Source organism: Salvelinus alpinus, chromosome 35 (assembly GCF_045679555.1).
Source record: "Salvelinus alpinus chromosome 35, SLU_Salpinus.1, whole genome shotgun sequence".
Classification (NCBI taxonomy): Eukaryota; Metazoa; Chordata; class Actinopteri; order Salmoniformes; family Salmonidae; genus Salvelinus; species Salvelinus alpinus.
This window is the reverse complement of record NC_092120.1, coordinates 10,881,780-10,903,791: the sequence shown is the minus strand read 5'-3', so window position 1 is coordinate 10,903,791 and position 22,012 is coordinate 10,881,780. Positions and strand designations below refer to the sequence as shown.

The following is a 22,012-nucleotide window of genomic DNA, read 5'->3' as shown; positions in this document are numbered from 1 at the left end:
GATAATAACAGGGATTTGTATTTTGTTTTATGCCTTGAATTTGTTGTGGATCACGTGCCTTCCAGGTTAAACAGTATAATGAAAATGCATTAATGAAGAACTTGAACTCTTGTCCAAAGGGACAACACATACAAAAGCAAATCAGCTATGCACACAGGAGGTAGCTTCTCTTCGTGAACCACCCAGCCCATGTACAGCTTTTATACACAAATGTAGCAAACCTGTTTTCTCCTGTGTGAAGAAAATTTGGTGGCATTTTTTTTTACTACGTGTTAGACTTCTGCTTTGATTTAGTTTACTGGAATAATACAGCACTTTGCCAAAAAAGTGTAGGAATTTGAGCATTAACTGTTATTTATCTACTTAACTGATTGCATTATTTGTATTTTGGACGTATGAGAGATCAATTCACTCTGTTTTTATGGTCAGCAAAATTTGCAAATGAGAATGTGGTAGTCTTCTAAAACTGTAATACATGATCTGTTGTCATGATGTAAGCCACAGTCTACAATAAATGTTTTCATACACATACTCTTCCGTTTCTGTCCATTTGATCCATTTAACCTTTATTCTACCAGGTTTATTCAACTATGATGACATGTCAAGAAAGACCCACAGCCAGGCTGGACTTAATTTCCAAACCAAACCCTTTATGGCACTAAGCTGAGACAGCTAGGATGTTACTTTCAGTATGACATTCTCATGAGTTCTGAATAAAGAGTACGTAACTGCTTTGCACAGTAATATTAAAGCCTAATAAAACGTTTAAAAGATGGACTTCATCAAACAATTGAGAACGAGTTATCACAAATGTTTGACCAATCACAACAGAGCAAAGTAGTTGCCAGGAAGATCTTCAATAACTATTACAAACAAACAACTGATTCAACACTTCAGAAAATAAACAGTGACCCAGAAAACAATAACTCTGATAAAATAATCCTATACACTTGTTTTAAAGGCTATAAAATTGAATAATGACTCATGTTTATTGTGTGTTGAAATCTGAGGGGTATACTACAAAGTGGAATCCATCAGTTGGCCAGCTAAGCAACCAGAAATAACTGTTGATTTTCTGATTCATTAAAAAAGCTAAACTTTATGCTTTTGGTTGTTGAGTCAATTAGACCATGCCCATTTCAAGCTTATATAAAAATACAAATAAATGTATTTCAGAATATTTAGCCATGTAATTCCTTGATCCTTCTTTACTATATACGGTATAGGCAAACATGGTTTAGTAAGAAACTGTGGTATAGGTATACATGATACTACCCTCTGGTAGATGTCACTATTTGGACGGGTCCAGTATGACAAATAATGCATTAGCTAGAAGAGGAGTGAAAAAAGCTTCAACCTAGCTCAATCTATGTACAATAACAATAAGCATATAATAACAGCGTTGAAACGTGTTAGAATCTTCCTGTTTCAATATGACAGTGCTCCACGCTGTCTTCATCTCGGGTTGTTTACATTTTGAAGGAAGACCACGTTGTTTCTCCTGACCTTCCTCTGATTGGCTAAGAGAGTTTGAAACCTCTCCCATAGGTGGACCTGTAATACGGAAGTGTTTTTCTTGCAGAGAAAAAATAAGAAAATAGAGCTTAAACGTTTTTTTATATATACTTGACCACATGTAAAGGCTAACTCAACGCCTACTGCGTCGTTTAAGGTTAACCGGGAAATAAGGAATGCGCCCTTTCCCCCCCAAAATATAAATGAAACCCCTCTTGTGCAAAGTAGATCCGCCATCCATACAAAGTCGATGAGCGAACGTTCCTAATAAAGATCACAAACACGTGATCAAATGTATTAACTCTGGGGAAATAAAACAGAACGTTCGCTTTCTTATTTGCAATAAATGGAATTCAGATTTGAACATTTAGCGCGTTTAAATGAACCGGGAACACACATGCGCACTTGCCATGGAATGGTCAGATATATAAAGATTGGCGCCGGCGCGCCAGCTGATCATTATTCGTTCATTCATTTCTGAGGGTAAGAAGCTGGAGAGGAAATGTTTGCTTATTTAGCTAGCTAGCTATATATATCTCAGGAGTTTATTCAGAAAATTAGTGGTAAAGCTACTATGTCGATGAGGAACATTCAGTTTATTGGGATTTTTTTGTTTGTCTAAAAATCTGGAGAAGAAACCAAATTGCAAGGGCGACTGGTAACGTTAGCAAACTGTCTGGTTAACATTTAGTTAGTTGATTTGATAAGACAATACATCTGTTTCTTCACATTGGTTTGAAGCTGTCTTCTTTGTTATCAACTTTGCTTGATATTTAACGTTAACACGCAAGCCACCACTGCTTTTCACGGACGTGGCATAAAGATAGTTAGCTAGTAACTTTGCTAGCCAGGAAACTACACATGCAAATTCTACCTAGCAATGTTGAATTATTGCTGTTGCAATACATTCTTTAAGTATCATGTCCTTTATATATTTATCTACTTTATTTTAATGTTAATGTAATAGAGTTAAAATTGGCTCACTGGTGAGCTACTGTTGCTAGCCATAGTGACTGTCCAAATCCTCCCGCTTCGAGAAATTGGCGCGTAGTTGGGTTTCACAAACCATCAAATAATTATCATATGGTTACCTTCGTTAACAATAACAATGTAAGTTATTACCAGGGCTTCTGACATAACATTGGGACTACGGACACAGTAGATTTTATGCAATTTGTGGCAGATTTCTTTGTCGAAATGAGGACGGTCCTCACAAACTCTACCCTCTATACCCATTTGGCATACATTTTACCGCCCGGAAAAAAACAGCCTTTTATTATCCAATCATGTTTTGAACTTGTGAAGATGCTTATTTGTACAAACTCTAAACTGTCTTTGCCATTTTAACAATGTTTTCGCCCTATCTCCTTTTCAGTGGAACTCTGAAGCCTTCAATTGACAGAATGACTAACGTTAGACGCAGGTATGGGAAGCCACACTAATAAAGCCTCGTTATCCACAAGCATGATTGCAAGCTAACTATAAAATGTATTATTTGTACATGTTTGAAAGCAATTGGTATGGCGACTGCTTGCTGTCATTAAAAGTTCTGTCCTTTCAGTGGTCGCATCACATTACAAGCAAGAGATGAGAACGCACCGGAACAGAATGTAAAGATCACACGAAAAAGAAAATCTGAGGTTTGTTTAATTAGATAGCAGTGTTATTTTTAACCATTAGTGTAGTGGTATTGTTTTTTATATGTCTGTCGCCAAATAAGAACTACAGCTAATTGTATTGTCCTCTTACTTTTCAGCCATCAAAAAAGATGCCAGCAGTGAAGAAACAAAGCTATGAAATACAGGTTTGTTGCTTGTTTATTCAACCAATTATCGTTACCAAGTTGTGCCAGTGATTGATAACTGTAAAACATGTAGGAGAATATAGGGGTGAACTATGGTAAAATTCGCATGGATGTAGAGTAATTATTGATGAGACTAAACGCTACATACACACCCGACTAGGTATCTGTGTCACTGGGTTAGACAGCGCGCAATAACCCCGCGTTTTGTCTGTCCCTCGCTTTCTCCTCCCCCGCCTGATCTAAGTCGCATTCTTTGTTTTGTATAAACTATAGAACGCGCATCAATACCCTTTTCTGTTACCATTAAAATAGTAATTCTCTTTTCGGTGTTTTAAGTTCATGTGTACTATAGCTTTGAACAGTTTGGTATTTTTCACTGTGTGTGTAGCATGCTGTGACCTATTTGTTAATGATGGCTCTGTTGGCTATATGGATTTTTCACTCTGTAAATGCATTATTTATCTGTATTCGCTGGTTGTGACTATATGCTGATGAAAAGAGATTGAATTTGGTGTCTTTTCTCTCTAGAAACGGTGGTCAGAAGAAGGGGCAAGTCCATGTGTACTTGTAGAAACGCCACACAAGGAGCTGGTGATGACCAGAGACATTTCTGGCTTCAAGCAGTTCCGATTCAAGAACATCTTCATCAAGACCTCACCGCTGCCCCGCCTCAGGTACTGTGTGTGTTGAAGGGGCTTAGCCCAAATTCCTTTTACACCTCGTTAGTGTCAATTGCTCCCATGTCTTTGTTCCTAAACTGTACCCCCTCCCCCCAACGCTACTTAGGAAAACTCTGAATGTCATTTTTTTTATGGCACTGTCAATGCAACTCTTACATACAAGGTCAGGGTGGAAGTAAACCTGCAACTAGAGAAACTTTAGACATGGGCTACTTTTTGTGGTTTCTCATATTTGTCACTATTGATGACACATTCAGTATCTGGTGTTGGGCCTCAGTCCATGCGATTGCACACTGGACGTCCTGTTAAGACCTGTGTGTGTTTCCCCTTGGCAGCTGGGCCAGCTCAGATGACGTGTGGATTAAGATGCTGAACAAGGAGCTGAAGTATGTCCATGATAAGGCCTTCCTACAGCAGCACCCCAAACTAAAGCCCAAGATGAGGGCCATTCTCCTGGACTGGCTGCTAGAGGTACGTCTGTCTCTGAAATGACTTGCTGTACTCTATTTAATCTTGGGCCTATTACTTGTACCCATCTATATGCCTTGTTTACACCCACACTTGTATTTGTAATGACTGGATATGCATGAGCCAAAGGTCTGATACTCCACCTCCATAGTTATTACCTCAGGGGCTCTACATCTCCAGTACTTTGACTTGTTTACTACAGTGCCCCAGGATTTGTACAGACGTGACTGATGTCTAACCATCCCTGTTTTGTCCTGCTGTAGGTGAGTGAGGTGTACACTCTGCATCGAGAGACTGCTTATCTGGCTCAGGACTTCTTTGACCGCTTCATGCTGACACAGGATGATATGGCGAAGGACCGACTGCAGCTCATAGGAATCACAGCCCTCTTCATCGCATCTAAGATAGAGGTAGGTGTAACGTCCTCCATTTTCATGCACTTCTGGATGGTGACAACTGCTTTAGTTTATACTGTCATAACAAATGAATAAGATGGCGGTCTCTTTTTCCTTTTTCTCAAATCTAATTGTTCCCTCCTTATGCCCCTCAGGAAATCTACCCTCCAAAGCTCCATGAGTTTGCCTACGTTACTGACGGAGCCTGTGAGGAAGAAGCGATCCTGGAGATGGAACTTGTCATGTTGAAGGTAAGAAACCCCCTGTGCCCAACACTGTACTAATTCAGTTGTCACACATTACTTAATGACTCCTCTCCTCCATCAGGCGTTGAACTGGAACCTGTGTCCAGAGACGGTGATCACGTGGCTGAAGCTCTATGCGCAGGTGGAATCCCTAAAGGATGGCGTCAACTTCCTTGTACCTCAGTTCTCTCAGGACACCTACATCCAGATCACACAGGTGAGTCCACTAGCACCCCCCCGCAACTTCTCCTGATTGACTGTCGTGGAAGGTTTTTAGCTTCCCTATAACTGTTAATGGTTGTCCTGGTCTCTATTCATGTTACAGCTTTTAGACCTGGCCATACTGGACATCAACTCCCTGGACTACCAGTATGGGATACTGTCTGCTGCTGCCTTCTGCCATTTTCTCTCATTTGATGTTGTCCACAAAGTATCAGGTAAGCATTGATTTGACATCGTGTACATAGGTTGGTTCCACTCTAGAATGCCACAGCCCTCCTGTGTTATTACATAGTTACTATTGTCTGTTTCTGTGCAGGTCTGACGTGGGATAGTATTGCTCCCTGTGTCCGGTGGATGACCCCCTTCATGCGCACGGTCAGCGCCTGTCCCAGAGCAGAGCTCAAGGACTTTAATAAAGTGACGTCTGATGACAGACACAACATCCAGACCCACGTAGACTACCTTTCCATGCTGGTGAGTGCTCACACAACATTTCAGGGGCTGGAATGGGTACAATATTCAAAGAAAACAACCAGAATGGCTGCTCACTGTTGGATGTTTAGAGTATCTCTACCAGTGTTTGGGAGTAGCAAGTTGCTTTCACCCAGAAATGTATTGCAGCCATCTTGGTGATGCATGGGCAGCCATTTTGTGCTACAAAGTCATATTTTTTAAGTAAAAGAATAGAACTGCGCATACAAATGTTCATTGTTCTTAATGAATCATCTTGTCTGTTGCAGAGTGACGCTCACCAGAGGCAACCGGACAGCAAAGACAGACTATCACCTGCTGCCATAGGAGGGATATTGACTCCACCAAAAAGCACAGAGAAAACAGCCAATCACTGAGCCCCAGGGTCTCCTCGTGTTGATCTTCTGACCAACCAGATGAAGGGTGAATTCCCTAGATGTCATGCCTGACCAGCCAGAGGCCGGGAAACCTAACTTCGGAACCTCATCCTCACGTGACCAATCAAATTTGCTTTTGGTCATAACTCACCTTTGTGTAGCATGTTAAGATATTTAACTTTCTATACCAAGCTGGATATCAGAGAATATATGCAGTACAACCATGGAAATCAACTCATGGTTACTATATTGACTTATTTTGTCAAATGATTGCAACAAAGACCCTGTTCTCGCAGTCTTAATCCCCAGAATTAGAATTTTACGTGGAGATCATTTGAGGTGACTCAAGTCAAATCTTCCTCCATAGTAAAGCATGTCTGCTGCTCTCCCTCTGTTACTTGAAGCTGAGTATTTCAAGACATGGGATGTTTTGATAGTTAAAGCTAATTATTTTAGGTGAATTGGTACATGATACTCACAGTTGAGTTGCTTAACTCAGTCTCTTAACATTGTTGTCATATGTATCTGGTGCTGAATAGTCTAAATCTGGATACTCCTGGACATGCTCAGCCATACAATAACACTGAAAGCAGTCTTGATGTTTGCTATGGTGACATTTAAACATTTCAGCTGTTTGAAAGGGTAGTGCAGGGTTAACTGTTTGCTATACGACCTTCTTAAACACTGTTTTTGAAGTTACGTATTTTCACCATACTGTGAACGACTCATTGTGCATTCTCACGCCACAACACATTCCTGGAAAACTTGACTTCAGTAGTTTGATTTAGACCCTTTGGACCGACTTACAACTGTACGTAATTTTAACATTGTATTTATTTGTTAATATAAGCCTTACAATGTTTTTATGTCCATATACATCCATAGGGCTATGAATTCAGGGCTTTAACAATGCCAAAGGCAAACTATTTAAGTCACGGAATGCATGTTATTTATGATTTTGATATATGTTATTGGGGGGATAACCCGGTATAATGCAGTTACATATGAAATGTAGTTTTGCGCTAGCCTCTCCGTGGTGCCTTAGTTGAACTAGTATGGTGATGGTGTGATGTAAAGACTTGAGAACCCAGAGGCTCCAGTGGAGGGCTCTAACCCAGTCTGTCCAGCAAACCTGTGACTGTCAACTGAAACCTTCAGTGTTGTGCAGATGCCTGCCGATGCAGCAGTATACAAAGAACCATGTTTAAACTGTAAATAAATTAAATAGTAATGTGTATATGTTATGTACATAAACTGAAAGTTCTGTTTTCTAATGGAAATGTATTGAATAAATGAAATAGAAATGTGTTCATTTTGCCTGCTTTTATGGTTGACATTGCAATGGCAGCATTGGCCTAGTACTTGTTCGACTATGGTTTCTTATATTCTTGTGACTTGGCGAGGGAGTGCCATTTAGGACTGGTCTAACTTGAATGAATCAAGCCACAAGATCCATACACAATACTACCTATTACATGGAAATAAGATGACTTCTCCAGTCGATCTGAAAAGCTGAGGGGAGAAATGGGATGAACATTGCCTTGCCTTCAACAAGAGTGAGGTGTGAGCATCACCCCCTTCGCTTCCTGACAAACTATTTCACAGAATGATGGGGTGTTATAAAGATGAGGCCTGCACTTTTAACATGTGCTTTGCATTACTACACTATTCTTATCAGGCCTCCAGTATTGTCTTGAGCCTGGCATGTCATGTTTACACATGCCATGGGAGTGTGTCTCCTGAGGGGGAGGGGAAAGCTTTACTACTCTCGAATGACAGTTGGTGTGTAAAAGAAGCCTTAACCGTGACAGACGGAGATGAAGTGCTCAACTTTCTAATGGCAATCACTCAGGTATTGAAGGGTGTAATGTTGAAACTAGAGGGACAACACTAATCTTAGGAACAAAAGGTTAAAAAGTGGGTCAAAGCAGCTGTAAGTGACTCTGCAATATGTGATTGTGTTAAAGTTCCAATGCAGTCATTTCAGGGTAAAAATGAACTTATTGTGATTGTTTTCCATTAAAATGGTCAAAAATAAACTTAAATAACTTCTTAGCAATCAGCAATTTCTCAAGCAACAATTTTGCTCGGACTGTGGGAGTGGTCTGAGTGGGGAGGGGAAAACTATCTGTTATTGGCAGAGAGGTTTTGAACTATTTCTTTTTGGTCTATTAACTAATCCACTGCCTCGTGATGTCACCAGGCAGGCCAAAACTCCATCCCACCAAAACAGGCTGAAATTTCAGGCAGTCTTTTCAAACAGCTCTTACACTAAAAGGACATAATTGTCACAATTTCACAGTATTATTCCAACTTCATAATGTGGAAATATACTGTACTGTATATTAAACACAGGAAATTACGTTTTTGACTGCACTGGGCCTTTAAGAAAATTGCCCCAGTCCTATCTCTAGTCCCGCTAATGTCCCCCACCCCGAAAGGACTGAACAGTGGCAGTGACCCCTGGTCAGTCAGCTCCGCTTGGGGGTCTGTGTGTGATGATGCATGTCTCTCCATGAGGCCAGTGTGTTTGTGTGTGTGTGTTTGAGGGGGTAGTCTAGGAGGCAGACAGTGGGACAGCAAGGCAGTCATGGGCCGCTCCCCCCCCCTTACCAAGTCTCAGTTGTGAGAGGTTATTGTGTTGGCCTGGGAATGCATGGCCCCCACCTCTACATGCCAGCGTTATTGTAACCCCCCACCCATCCCTCTTAAACCAACCCTGACAAAGAGACCCTCACCCCCCCACCCCCAACCCAACTGCATAATGAGTCCTTCACTATTATTTTCTAACTTAACGTACATGTGCTACCATCTCCACGTACAAATAGCCCATATTATCTATGACACATCTACAGTAGAAATATTTAAAAAATCCTTGAGAGGAACTATAACAAATTGAACATAATATAATTTGACCAAATATATTATTTTTCATGTATTTCATGTAAAGATCTGAAACTGCCTCACTGTGCCTTTAGGAGCTGCAGATGTCACCACAAGAGGGCAGTATGTCCCTATGTTAAGAATAATCATGGCCATATTTCTCATCCCTTTAACCACTGTTGTTGTACCTTCTCTCATACAGTGCTATGTCCTGATAAAGCCTGGGCCATGGTTCATTAACGGTGTCTATATAATAGAGATGGAGTTACAGCCATCCATACATTGGACAAAGAAAGTTACAAAACCAAATGCAATGCCTTTTATTTTTAATAAAAGTAATATACAAAAAGAATATCTGACGTTAGGTTGCTATAAAACGTAGATATGTACATTATTTATACATAATAACATGGGGACAAGGACCTTGAGTCCTGAATACAGTAAGTAGGGACGTTGGGCTGCGAGGAGTGAAGCCTTACTGGGTTTGTGAGTTCTGGAGTCCATGTGTGTCCTGATCAAAATCACTGAACGACTGCAACCACATGTATACATTGTATCTATAGTTTTAGGTTAATATATGCAAACATAGCAACTGCAGTTAAGTAATATGGGGGGAAAAATGTAAGGGTGCAGTCGATAATTGGATCAAACACCAGCGTACAAAAGGCACCCCCAGTAATTTGAAATGTGGAGACAATGTGGAGACAATAGCCAGAAGGGATTTTATCAGTGTGTTTGTTAGGGAAGTGTTCCTGGTTCTCACTTTGTCCCCACTGTGCATCACAGTAACTCTACAGCCATGGAAAAAATGAGATATTTGTTTATACAGCTATACATAGGAGTTATCAAGTACAAAATCGTAAAGTGAAGACATTTTGGAGAGCTAGTTTTGGGGAGTTTCTGTCTAGCTACGGCAACAAACATAGATCCATTTCAATCAGATCATTTGTAAAATAATTGTCAGCAATGGAGTTTCTGTGATTGTACTGTTCGACTTTTCTTTGACTACTCAAAACTATTCCTCCCCACCCAAGCCCTCCCTGAATTTCCTGGCTCCTTTAGCACAATACATTCATCAGACATTATCAGGACACCGTGGGGTCATCCTGCCCTCTTGTTTCCAAGACGATAGGACAGGAAGTTTCAGAAATTATTGGCATCACACAACACCATCTCTGAACCAACATAGAGCTAGAAACAGATGAAAGGAGCACGTCCTTGTAAGACACATAAACACAGTGCACCACAAGGGCTGGGTTCATTATATCTATATTGGAGTATAAAAATATTTCCTATCTGAAACCCATCACTATATTCTATAATACACATAATTGATGCCAAGTGAAGGTTTCTCACCAGGCATATCAACAATGCTTTTACCGTTCTAAGCATTTTAAGGTTTGTACTTATTTTTGGGTAAATGGATTCTGCAATCAAGACTGAGAATCATCCACTAGTGCAATTAGACCGTGATTGAAAGGGAAAGTATTTGACAATAGTCTAGAGGCTCTAGAATCTCTTGCATATGAGTTACTCATAACTTCACATATCAAGGAATAAGCAACACGATTGACTGCTTTCTTCATCTAATCAATTTTCCTTTAGTTATATAAGGTTCCTCCTAGAGATTATATCTACCTCCTGCTCAACTGAAGAAGGTGAACTGCCCCTGTGTAGGGCAAAAATGCTGTCAGGATAGAATGTCGTAAAGGAACAGATCAGAGCTTCTCCATTTGCCCGTTTCCTTGGCATGACTGTCTTTATCCAATAGAATGTCTGAAACAAAAACGTTACAATACAAAATAAATGGGTTCCGGTAACATATACATTTGACATATTAAGTTCAAAGTCCTTATAATGTAGAAGAACAACATTGTCCCTGTTGGTTCAACATAATTTCAGAGCTAAAATAAATACAGTTTCAACACTTCACCGAGAAAAATAAAACAAAATAAATAAATTCATCTCACTAAGACTTGTAATCCCTCTTCCACCACATAAAGCTTCAGCAAACCTGTCAACATGAAGAAAAAATAACAGGAGGCAATTTTCTGTGTGCTTTGTTTCCCTTACAACCAACCAGCATTGGCACACCATACACAATTACTAGCAGGTACTAAGTCAGTCAATGTTGCAGTGTATGATGGGTTGTGGTTAATGAGTACCCTAAAAAGGGTGGGGCAGGTTGTCCTGACTATGGCTCCTCTGACTCTGGCTGTAACTCAAAGCGTCCCTGTATGTCAGCGCCAGCGCCGGTCGCTCGTACATTTCACTTAGAGCCTCAAACTTATCCCCCCAGTGGGATAGCCGGTCGAAGCTGAAGGCTGCTCCCTCCTCTTCCTCTGCTGTATCGTGGGAGATAGCAGAACCCAGCGAGCTGAGGCTACCGACCGGGGACCCGGCGCCCTCGATGCTCCAGACGTGATAGCTGTCCGGCGGGAACTCCTGACTGTCGTTGTCGGCCTCCCAGATGATGCGCGCCACGTAGCTCTTGAAGTCCATGGGGCAGTGGCCCACAGAGCTAGCATGCGCATCATTACTATCATTCGTATAGCTAGCATTGCTAGCGTGGTGATGATGGCGGTGGTGGTGGTGGGGGATGTGGAGGTAGGGGGTCCCTGAGCTGCAGGCTGAGCCAGCAGGGTGCACCTCCTCCTGGGAGCCCTGGGAGGACTTGATGAGGGGGGCGGTGGTGCAGGATGAGGACTGGGACAGGCTGGAACACAGGGGCCTCTTCAGCTCTGTGATGTCATAGGCATTCTGGAGGGATGAAATGGCATCAAATTAAAAACATAAGTATGAAAAATAATCTAGTGGTCAATTTAGAAATTGATCTCAATGAACAGCGACGTAGGTCATTTCACTGTGCTGCAATGTCTGACCTGTGTGTGTGTGTGTTTGTACGTGTATGTGCATGTGTGTGTGTATGTGTGTCTATATGTGTGTGTGTGTGTGTGTACCTGGTCCTGCTCTCCTCCTCCCTCCTCGTTGTAGTTGAGGATGTTTTCTCTGATGTCCTCCCAGCTCTGGTGTTCTGCAGGGATGTGGTACACGCCCCTCTTCTGGAACTTACTACGACTGCCCTTCTGGTTCCACACTGTCACGGCTACCAGCACAGCTACAGGACACAGAGAAAGGAAACAGTTCAGTCATTATAGTGGATGGGAGAGAATGAGAGATAACACTACTGTACTCTACATGCATCTGAGTGTGGAAGACCTATGCAAAACCTATCCTTTTCACGTTCACCTCTTGTCTTCTGTTGGCCATCCGCTGTCCCTCAGGCAATCCTACACTCTATTTTCCTCTCTCCCTTCATGCCATCTCTCTCAATTTCCCCTCCTCACTCTCCCTGCAAGTCTAACCATCACTGATTTTTAGACATTCACCTACTTCACCCTTTTCCTCATCTCGCTTGACATTTCTAGTTTTAGCACTCAGATGTTTATGTTCGTCTTCTCCACTTCTCATCCCCCTCTCCTTTCCCTGGCATGGGGCTATGATCTCGCTGCGTCGTGTATCAGGGCCGTCAGCGTTGACAAAGGGGCCCTCGGGGGCACTGCCAGCCTGACATCACACAGCCGTACCCGTCAGAGGCTCATACAAACCTCGCTACCCGTCACATGTCACTGAACGGCCCTCTAGTCTCTAGTCTATTTCCCCTGCCCTCGCTTCTACATACATCTACAGTTGAAGTTGGAAGTTTACATACACCTTAGCCAAATACATTTAAACTCAGTTTTTCACAATTCCTGACATTTAATCCTAGTAAAAATCCCCTGTCTTAGGTCAGTTAGGATCACCACTTTATTTTAAGAATGTGAAATCTCAGAATAATAGCAGAGAGAATGATTTATTTCAGCTTTTATTTCTTTCATCACATTCCCAGTGGGTCAGAAGTTTACATACACTCAATTAGTATTTGGTAGCATTGCCTTTAAATGGTTTAACTTGGGTCAAACGTTTTGGGTAGCCTTCCACAAGCTTCCCACAATAAGTTGGGTGAATTTTGGCCCATTCCTCCTGACAGAGCTGGTGTAACTGAGTCAGGTTTGTAGGCCTCCTTGCTCGAACACACTTTTTCAGTTCTGCCCACAAATATTCTATAGGATTGAGGTCAGGGCTTTGTGATGGCCACTCCAATACCTTGATTTTGTTGTCCTTAAGCCATTTTGCCACAACTTTGGAAGTATGCTTGGGGTTATTGTTCATTTGGAAGACCCATTTACGACCAAGCTTTAACACAAGTACACAAGTATAAACACCCATGGTGTTTATACTTGTGTACTATTGTTTGTAGAGATGAATGTGGTACCTTCAGGCGTTTGGAAATTGCTCCCAAGGATGAACCAGACATGGGGAGGCCTATAATTCTTTTTCAGAGGTCTTGGCTGATTTCTTTTGATTTTCCCATGATGTCAAGCAAAGAGGCACTGAGTTTGGAGGTAGGCCTTGAAATACATCCACAGGTACACCTCCAATTGACTCAAATAATGTCAATTAGCCTATCAGAAGCTTCTAAAGCCATGACATAATTTTCTGGAATTTTCCAAGCTGTTTAAAGGCACAGTCAACTTAGTGTATGTAACCTTCTGACCCACTGGAATTGTGATACAGTGAATAATAAGTGAAATAATCTGTCTATAAACAATTGTTGGAAAAATTACTTGTATCATACACAAAGTAGATGTCCTAACCGACTTGCCAAAACTATAGTTGTTAACAAGAAATTTGTGGAGGTGTTGAAAAAAGAGTTTTAATGACACCTAAGTGTATGTAAACTTCCGACTTCAACTGTAATTACACATCTATCTATATAGTGTTTATCAATGCTGCTAATGGACAGCATTATAATGGCTACTCTATAGATCTTTTTAAGCACGCTCAATGTTCCGTAAAAACAGCTCACTATATGAAGGGTGAAAGGTCATGTGAAGAGAGGGTTTTAGTCGCCCATATTTACCGAAGAAGACGAGCAGACACATGCTGATGACCAGGATGGAGCCCGGGCTGAGGGCAGCCATACGGTGGGCTTTCATCTGGCCCACCTCACAACGCTGACCTCTGAACCCCTCGGGGCAACGGCACTGCCAGCTGTCGGGGGTCAGAGCGTGGCAGGTGCCCCTGTTACGGCAGGCTGAGGGTCCACAGGGGGAGGGTACACAGCGGTGGTGGCCTGATGTCTCGTCTGTCACCGTCACCTGCCCACCTGGACACCTGGGAGAGGACAGAGAACATGTTTGTTCTTTTAACTATGTCTGTGTGTCCTTAGCATGTGTAAGATTGTGTGTGTGTGTGAGCGAGTGCTTGTACGTGTTTAAATGTGTGTGTGTGTGTAGCCAGCCTCACACACCTGCACTGGTGTTTCCTCCACAGGTCCACACAGTAGAGGGGGTTGCGGCAGGGCTTGGCACTGCAGGCGTCTGAGTGACAGCCTGAGGTCACCCCCCTCCGCTCCAACACTGTACTGAACTCTGTACTCTGACCATCCAGAGGGAGGGAGTGGCCGTTCAGCCTCACATCCCGCAGGCAGCCTGCGAGAGAGGAAGGAAGAGAGACTTAATGACTGACAAATACTAATAGGATAACATTCTTAGAGATAATCAGAGATAACTGTTTTCTGTAATTGCTATTTCTAAGAAATGTAATTACCTTGGTAAAGTAAAATAGAGGGAAAAAAGGGAACGATTGAGTAAATAAGATAGAACAAAATGAAGACAGAAAGATCAGTCACTCCTTGACATGGACCTGTTGTCATGTTTTGTCATTGATTATCATGTCTTGTCCCTGTGCTTCCCTTCTATTCGTTTCCCTCTGCTGGTCTTATTAGGGTCTTTCCCTCTTTCTATCCCTCTCTCTCCCCCTCCCTCTCTCCCTCTTTCGCTCTCTCTCTCTATCGTTCCGTTCCTGCTCCCAGCTGTTCCTCATTCTCCTAACTACCTCATTTAATCTTTCACACCTGTCCCCTATTTTGCCCTCTGATTAGAGTCCCTATTTCTCCCTCTGTTTTCCGCTTCTGTCCTTGTCGGATCCTTGTTTGATGTTTGCTGTTCTGTGTCCTTGTTCCGCCCTGTCGTGTTTTTGCCTTCTTCAGATGCTGCGTGTGAGCAGGTGTCTATGTCAGCTACGGCCTATGCCTTCCCGAAGCGACCTGCAGTCTGTGGTCGCGTCTCCAGTCGTTCCTCTCTACTGACGAGAGGATTTCAGTTTTCCTGTTTTGGATTTACCTATGATAAGATCCAGGAGTATCGTTTTTGTTTAAGACTGGAATAAAGACTCTGTTTCTATTAAGTCGCTTTTGGGTCCTCATTCACCTGCATAACAGAAGGATCCGACCAAGAATGGACCCAGCGACTACGGATTCTCGCAACACTGCCGTCGAGTTCCAGGGAGCAATGCTCGGCAGACACGAGCAGGAATTGTCTGCTGCTCGTCATGCCGTTGAGACCCTGGCCGCTCAGGTCTCCGACCTCTCAGGACAGTTTCAGAGTCTTCGTCTCGTGCCACCAGCTACTTCCTGGTCTTCCGAGTCTCCGGAACCTAGGGTTAATAACCCACCATGTTACTCTGGGCAGCCCACTGAGTGTCGCTCCTTTCTCACCCAGTGTGATATTGTGTTCTCTCTCCAGCCCAACACATACTCAAGAGAGAGAGCTCGGATCGCTTACGTCATATCACTCCTTACTGGTCGGGCTCGGGAGTGGGGCACAGCTATCTGGGAGGCAAGGGCTGAGTGTTCTAACGATTATCAGAACTTTAAAGAGGAGATGATACGGGTTTTTGATCGTTCAGTTTTTGGGAAGGAGGCTTCCAGGGTCCTGGCTTCCCTATGTCAAGGTGATCGATCCATAACGGATTACTCTATAGAGTTTCGCACTCTTGCTGCCTCCAGTGACTGGAACGAGCCGGCGTTGCTCGCTCGTTTTCTGGAGGGACTCCACGCTGAGGTTAAGGATGAGATTCTCTCCCGGGAGGTTCCTTCCAGCGTGGACTCTTTGATTGCACTCGCCATCCGCATTGAACGACGGGTAGATCTTCGTCACCGAGCTCGTGGAAGAGAGCTCGCGTTAACGGTGTTCCCCCTCTCCGCATCTCAACCATCTCCTCCCACCGGCTCAGAGACTGAGCCCATGCAGCTGGGAGGTATTCGCATCTCGACTAAGGAGAGGGAACGGAGAATCACCAACCGCCTTTGCCTCTATTGCGGTTCTGCTGGACATTTTGTCATGTCATGTCCAGTAAAAGCCAGAGCTCATCAGTAAGCGGAGGGCTACTGGTGAGCGCTACTACTCAGGTCTCTCCATCAAGATCCTGTACTACCTTGTCGGTCCATCTACGCTGGACCGGTTCGGCTGCTTCCTGCAGTGCCTTGATAGACTCTGGGGCTGAGGGTTGTTTTATGGACGAAGCATGGGCTCGGAAACATGACATTCCTCTCAGACAGTTAGGGAAGCCCACGCCCATGTTCGCCTTAGATGGTAGTCTTCTCCCCAGTATCAGATGTGAGACACTACCTTTAACCCTCACAGTATCTGGTAACCACAGTGAGACCATTTCCTTTTTGATTTTTCGTTCACCTTTTACACCTGTTGTTTTGGGTCATCCCTGGCTAGTATGTCATAATCCTTCTATTAATTGGTCTAGTAATTCTATCCTATCCTGGAACGTTTCTTGTCATGTGAAGTGTTTAATGTCTGCTATCCCTCCTGTTTCTTCTGTCCCCTCTTCTCAGGAGGAACCTGGTGATTTGACAGGAGTGCCGGAGGAATATCATGATCTGCGCACGGTCTTCAGTCGGTCCAGAGCCAACTCTCTTCCTCCTCACCGGTCGTATGATTGTTGTATTGATCTCCTTCCGGGGACCACTCCCCCTCGGGGTAGACTATACTCTCTGTCGGCTCCCGAACGTAAGGCTCTCGAGGATTATCTGTCTGTTTCTCTCGACGCCGGTACCGTGGTGCCTTCTTCCTCTCCCGCCGGAGCGGGGGTTTTTTTTGTTAAGAAGAAGGACGGTACTCTGCGCCCCTGCGTGGATTATCGAGGGTTGAATGACATAACGGTTAAGAATCGTTATCCGCTTCCCCTTATGTCGTCAGCCTTCGAGATTCTGCAGGGAGCCAGGTTCTTTACTAAGTTGGACCTTCGTAACGCTTACCATCTCGTGCGCATCAGAGAGGGGGACGAGTGGAAAACGGCGTTTAACACTCCGTTAGGGCATTTTGAATACCGGGTTCTGCCGTTCGGTCTCGCTAATGCTCCAGCTGTCTTTCAGGCATTAGTTAATGATGTACTGAGAGACATGCTGAACATCTTTGTTTTCGTTTACCTTGACGATATCCTGATTTTTTCACCGTCACTCGAGATTCATGTTCAGCACGTTCGACGTGTACTCCAGCGCCTTTTAGAGAATTGTCTCTACGTGAAGGCTGAGAAGTGCGCCTTTCATGTCTCCTCTGTCACATTTCTCGGTTCTGTTATTTCCGCTGAAGGCATTCAGATGGATCCCGCTAAGGTCCAGGCTGTCAGCGATTGGCCCGTTCCTAAGTCACGTGTCGAGTTGCAGCGCTTTCTCGGTTTCGCAAATTTCTATCGGCGTTTCATTCGTAATTTCGGTCAAGTGGCTGCCCCTCTCACAGCTCTGACTTCTGTCAAGACGTGCTTTAAGTGGTCCGGTTCCGCCCAGGGAGCTTTTGATCTCCTCAAGAAGCGTTTTACATCCGCTCCTATCCTTGTTACTCCTGACGTCACTAAACAATTCATTGTCGAGGTTGACGCTTCAGAGGTGGGCGTGGGAGCCATTCTGTCCCAGCGCTTCCATTCTGACGATAAGGTCCATCCTTGCGCTTATTTTTCTCATCGCCTGTCGCCATCGGAACGCAACTATGATGTGGGTAACCGCGAACTGCTCGCCATCCGCTTAGCCATAGGCGAATGGCGACAGTGGTTGGAGGGGGCGACCGTCCCTTTTGTCGTTTGGACTGACCATAAGAACCTTGAGTACATCCGTTCTGCCAAACGACTTAATGCACGTCAAGCTCGTTGGGCGTTGTTTTTCGCTCGTTTCGAGTTCGTGATTTCTTATCGCCCGGGAAATAAGAACAGCAAGCCTGATGCCTTATCCCGTCTCTTTAGTTCTTCTGTGGTTTCTACCGACCCCGAGGGGATTCTCCCTGAAGGGCGTGTTGTCGGGTTGACTGTCTGGGGAATTGAGAGACAGGTAAAGCAAGCACTCACTCACACTGCGTCGCCGCGCGCTTGTCCTAGTAACCTTCTGTTCGTTCCTGTCTCTACTCGTCTGGCTGTTCTTCAGTGGGCTCACTCTGCCAAGTTAGCTGGCCACCCCGGCGTTCGGGGTACGCTTGCTTCTATTCGCCAGCGGTTTTGGTGGCCTACTCAGGAGCGTGACACGCGCCGTTTCGTGGCTGCTTGTTCGGACTGCGCGCAGACTAAGTCAGGTAACTCTCCTCCTGCCGGTCGTCTCAGACCGCTTCCCATTCCTTCTCGACCATGGTCTCACATCGCCTTAGACTTTATTACCGGTCTGCCTTCGTCTGCGGGGAAGACTGTGATTCTTACGGTTGTCGATAGGTTCTCTAAGGCGGCACATTTCATTCCCCTCGCTAAGCTTCCTTCCGCTAAGGAGACGGCACAAATCATCATTGAGAATGTGTTCAGAATTCATGGCCTCCCGTTAGACGCCGTTTCAGACAGAGGCCCGCAATTCACGTCACAGTTTTGGAGGGAGTTCTGTCGTTTGATTGGTGCTTCCGTCAGTCTCTCTTCCGGGTTTCATCCCCAGTCTAACGGTCAAGCAGAAAGGGCCAATCAGTCGATTGGTCGCATATTACGCAGCCTTTCTTTTCGAAACCCTGCGTCTTGGGCAGAACAGCTCCCCTGGGCAGAATACGCTCACAACTCGCTTCCTTCGTCTGCTACCGGGCTATCTCCGTTTCAGAGTAGTCTTGGGTACCAGCCTCCTCTGTTCTCGTCCCAGCTCGCCGAGTCCAGCGTTCCCTCCGCTCAGGCTTTTGTCCAACGTTGTGAGCGCACCTGGAGGAGGGTCAGGTCTGCACTTTGCCGTTACAGGGCGCAGACTGTGAGAGCCGCCAATAAACGTAGGATTAAGAGTCCTAGGTATTGTCGCGGTCAGAGAGTGTGGCTTTCCACTCGTAACCTTCCCCTTACGACAGCTTCTCGCAAGTTGACTCCGCGGTTCATTGGTCCGTTCCGTGTCTCTCAGGTCGTCAATCCTGTCGCTGTGCGACTGCTTCTTCCGCGACATCTTCGTCGCGTCCACCCTGTCTTCCATGTCTCCTGTGTCAAGCCTTTTCTTCGCGCCCCCGTTCGTCTTCCCTCCCCCCCCCCCCGTCCTTGTCGAGGGCGCACCTATTTACAAGGTACGGAAGATCATGGACATGCGTTCTAGGGGACGTGGTCACCAGTACTTAGTGGATTGGGAGGGTTACGGTCCTGAGGAGAGGAGTTGGGTTCCATCTCGGGACGTGCTGGACCGTTCGTTGATTGATGATTTCCTCCGTTGCCGCCAGGGTTCCTCCTCGAGTGCGCCAGGAGGCGCTCGGTGAGTGGGGGGGTACTGTCATGTTTTGTCATTGATTATCATGTCTTGTCCCTGTGCTTCCCTTCTATTCGTTTCCCTCTGCTGGTCTTATTAGGTTATTTCCCTCTTTCTATCCCTCTCTCTCCCCCTCCCTCTCTCCCTCTTTCGCTCTCTCTCTCTATCGTTCCGTTCCTGCTCCCAGCTGTTCCTCATTCTCCTAACTACCTCATTTAATCTTTCACACCTGTCCCCTATTTTGCCCTCTGATTAGAGTCCCTATTTCTCCCTCTGTTTTCCGCTTCTGTCCTTGTCGGATCCTTGTTTGATGTTTGCTGTTCTGTGTCCTTGTTCCGCCCTGTCGTGTTTTTGCCTTCTTCAGATGCTGCGTGTGAGCAGGTGTCTATGTCAGCTACGGCCTGTGCCTTCCCGAAGCGACCTGCAGTCTGTGGTCGCGTCTCCAGTCGTTCCTCTCTACTGACGAGAGGATTTCAGTTTTCCTGTTTTGGATTTACCTATGATAAGATCCAGGAGTATCGTTTTTGTTTAAGACTGGAATAAAGACTCTGTTTCTATTAAGTCGCTTTTGGGTCCTCATTCACCTGCATAACACCTGTGGCTTATTGACCCATCCAAAGATACCAACACTGAGAGGTAGAGGGCAGACACACCCAGGGAGAGACAAGGAGAGAGGAGCTCATTACAGTGAAGAGGAGGGGAGGAGTAGAGACAGGATGAGGTGAAATGATGAGAAGAGAGGATGAAATGAGAGAGGAAAACAGGAGAATAGATTGAGACAAAGAGGAGACAGAGGAGAAAGAAGAGAGAATCAGTAGAAGAAACATGGAAAGGACAGAAGAGGAGACAATCTTACCCTGGAAGTCAGCAGATTGTCCCAGGGTTGGTCCATTTCCCAGCAGCACACTGGAGGGGTGCACTACAATCTCCCGCCTGTTCCCCATCCAGGCCCTGACCTCCCGCGAGCCACCACCCTGCTCCAGGCGCAGCGTGAAGAGGTTGTCGTGACGATGCAAGCTGGCGAGGACCCACTGGCCCCCGTCGACCCGCTGGCTGGCCAGGCGGAGGGAGTGGGCACCGTCGCCCAGGTTGGCACGCACCGACAGGTGGCCGTCTACGATCTGAGAGAGCGGAGAGAGGACATCAGCAAATGTAGCCACTTTTCACTTTCCAATTGACTAAATTGGATCCTGTGAGTGATGTTACAGCAGGGCACTGACCTCCAGGATGATGTACTCGTTGGCATCGCGGGACGTCATGGAGAGCAGGGTGCCAGAGGAGGAGCGCGTGCGGAGCAGGAGCTGGATGTGTGTACGACGGGGGCTACCTCCCCCCCTCAGCTGGTAGCGTAGCATACTGTCCCTGACGAAGGACCACTCTGGTAGAGCTACAGGGGAGAGAGGTGATATAGTTAATACTCTCTCTCACACACATTCACACACCAAAATACTGCTGTGAAGAAGAACCAGTCCACCAGCAAAGTCACCTACCTATGTCACACTTGTGCCCGCTGTACCCGGGGTGACAGTCACAGCTGAAGGAGCCCCACTCGCCCAGGCAGGTTCCGTGGACGCCACAGGAGGGTCCACTTGCTGTCACACACACCCCGTCTGTCAGGCCACAGCCTGGGGAACTATCCAAGCTCTCCCCCGGAATTCCCAGGTCATACACCTCCAGAGAGAGATGTACATTATAGGTTAAATATCAGCTTAGAGAAACATAAAGAGAGCCCTCAGGGTCAGTTATCAACATTTCTGTTAGAAAGGGGTTTTATGTCAACAGTCTGAGCCCAAATGGATGCCATTGCTGCCCTGTGATCCTCTCATTTCACACCTCATGTCAAATAGGGCTTTATATGTTCAACTTCCTGAGCCAAAATGGGTATTACTGTTGCTGTATATACTGTCTGATCCAAAATGGTTATCACTCATGCTGTCCTGCTGTGCTCCTCTCCCCTAACTTTCATGTCAAACAGGACTGTATATGGTCAACTGTCAACCGTCTGAGCCAAAATGGCCACCACTCCATTCCCGTGTTCCCTCCCTTTCATATTTCCCAGCAGTGACGCAAAACCACACAAGCTAATCTGCTTTCAGGAATAGTTTATGGAGGAGATGTTCTTTTAATTTATTTCTTATTTGGACATTGAAATAATTTTTCGGCCTCAGTTCATAAGCTGTGCTCAAACGACCGTCTGTCCAACTCTCTCCCCCGGCACTCTCAGCCAGTGCCAATAGAAGACACACACAAAGAGATTGACACGCACGCACGCACGCACGCTGCAGAGAGAAGTCGCAAAAGAGACAGAGAATCTAACACTCTCCCAACTGGAAGACACATACACTGCCTCTCAAAACACTGTAGGAAAAACCCACTCAC

The 22,012-nt window shown here is 45.1% G+C and overlaps 2 protein-coding genes across 3 annotated transcripts in view; one reads left to right on the top strand and one right to left on the bottom strand.

The window, feature by feature from the left end:
* The first annotated feature begins 1,928 nt into the window (after positions 1-1,928).
* LOC139564367 (G1/S-specific cyclin-E2-like) lies at positions 1,929-7,485 on the top strand. Of its 2 annotated transcripts, none has more exons than XM_071383839.1 (12): positions 1,929-1,998; positions 2,891-2,938; positions 3,077-3,155; positions 3,272-3,319; positions 3,848-3,993; positions 4,335-4,470; positions 4,731-4,877; positions 5,018-5,113; positions 5,190-5,324; positions 5,433-5,544; positions 5,646-5,803; positions 6,070-7,485. In XM_071383839.1, the coding sequence occupies exons 2-12, from the start codon at positions 2,919-2,921 to the stop codon at positions 6,175-6,177; spliced, it is 1,185 nt and encodes a 394-aa protein (XP_071239940.1). In that variant the 5' UTR covers positions 1,929-1,998; positions 2,891-2,918; the 3' UTR covers positions 6,178-7,485. The 2 variants fall into 2 exon arrangements, with proteins under 2 accessions (XP_071239940.1, XP_071239941.1); XM_071383840.1 differs by lacking the exon at positions 1,929-1,998 and adding an exon at positions 2,056-2,173.
* Positions 7,486-9,364: 1,879 nt separating this feature from the next.
* LOC139564514 (neural-cadherin-like) overlaps positions 9,365-22,012 on the bottom strand; it is a 125,016-nt gene continuing 112,368 nt past the window's right edge. The window contains exons 28-34 of the mRNA XM_071384099.1: positions 21,124-21,304; positions 20,854-21,020; positions 20,490-20,754; positions 14,414-14,594; positions 14,024-14,277; positions 12,021-12,178; positions 9,365-11,820 (exon numbers count right to left, since the gene is read on the bottom strand). Coding sequence (XP_071240200.1) covers positions 11,227-11,820; positions 12,021-12,178; positions 14,024-14,277; positions 14,414-14,594; positions 20,490-20,754; positions 20,854-21,020; positions 21,124-21,304 — 1,800 coding nt within the window. The 3' untranslated portion in view covers positions 9,365-11,226. The remainder of the gene's footprint in view (positions 11,821-12,020; positions 12,179-14,023; positions 14,278-14,413; positions 14,595-20,489; positions 20,755-20,853; positions 21,021-21,123; positions 21,305-22,012) is intronic.

Bases quoted from the DNA above. Each gene is read 5' to 3' on its own strand.
- LOC139564367 (XM_071383839.1), top strand. From the start codon at position 2,919: ATGACTAACGTTAGACGCAG. The intron at 3,156-3,271 runs GTTTGTTTAATT...CTTACTTTTCAG, and splicing joins CACGAAAAAGAAAATCTGAG to CCATCAAAAAAGATGCCAGC. The intron at 4,471-4,730 runs GTACGTCTGTCT...GTCCTGCTGTAG, and splicing joins TCCTGGACTGGCTGCTAGAG to GTGAGTGAGGTGTACACTCT.